A 694-nucleotide genomic window follows, 5' to 3' on the forward strand; every position below is an offset into this window, starting at 1 on the left:
TATATATAGATATATATATATATATATATATATATATATATATATATATATATATATATATATATATATATATATATATATTATATATATATATATATATATATATATATATATATATATGTGTGTGTGTGTGTATATATATCTATTATTATTATATATATATATATATATATATATATGTCCCACAGTGTACATAGTACCGTAACCTCTGTATTTGCATATCTAGATTATAAAAGGGTATTCAATTGGATTGCATTACCTACCTCGTCGGTGCCTCCAGTTGTCGCCCACTCAAAAGTGCATTCCACTTTCCCTCTCTTCAGACTGACACTTTCGGTTAGTCCATTGGGTTTGATCTGGAACTTCTTAAAGTACTCGTGACCAATGCCATTCTCTATATCATCAGCTTTTGTACTGCCAATCACTAAACACCAAACACACATAAGTAAAGTTACAAAGGGTACCATATTTGCAATTCTCGTCGATTGATGTAGTTGCCCTATGTGACGGCTGAAGCAGAGTGCATTTTTATAATACTTTTCTGTTTATAGAAATATGTGTATTTATACATATTTCATAAAATACTTTTTTTTTTACAATGAAAAACAGAATGTTTTTAATAACTAAAAGTGCCGGACATGTCTTCTGGGTTTGTTTAGAAATAATCCTAAACCCTTAAGACCCAGTCCTACAA

General features: G+C 28.7%; 1 protein-coding gene across 1 annotated transcript; it reads right to left on the bottom strand.

Annotated features, from left to right (window-relative positions):
* Positions 1–263: 263 nt before the first annotated feature.
* Positions 264–467, bottom strand: SARC_15973 (hypothetical protein; the record flags this gene model as incomplete). The annotated part of the gene is made up of 1 exon (XM_014289914.1): positions 264–467. A coding segment is annotated over one exon (204 nt), but the record flags the coding sequence as incomplete, so codon positions are not given.
* Between the last annotated feature and the right edge of the window lie 227 nt (positions 468–694).

The sequence above is a fragment of the Sphaeroforma arctica genome, assembly GCF_001186125.1.
Source record: "Sphaeroforma arctica JP610 unplaced genomic scaffold supercont1.7114, whole genome shotgun sequence".
Taxonomy (NCBI): domain Eukaryota; class Ichthyosporea; order Ichthyophonida; genus Sphaeroforma; species Sphaeroforma arctica.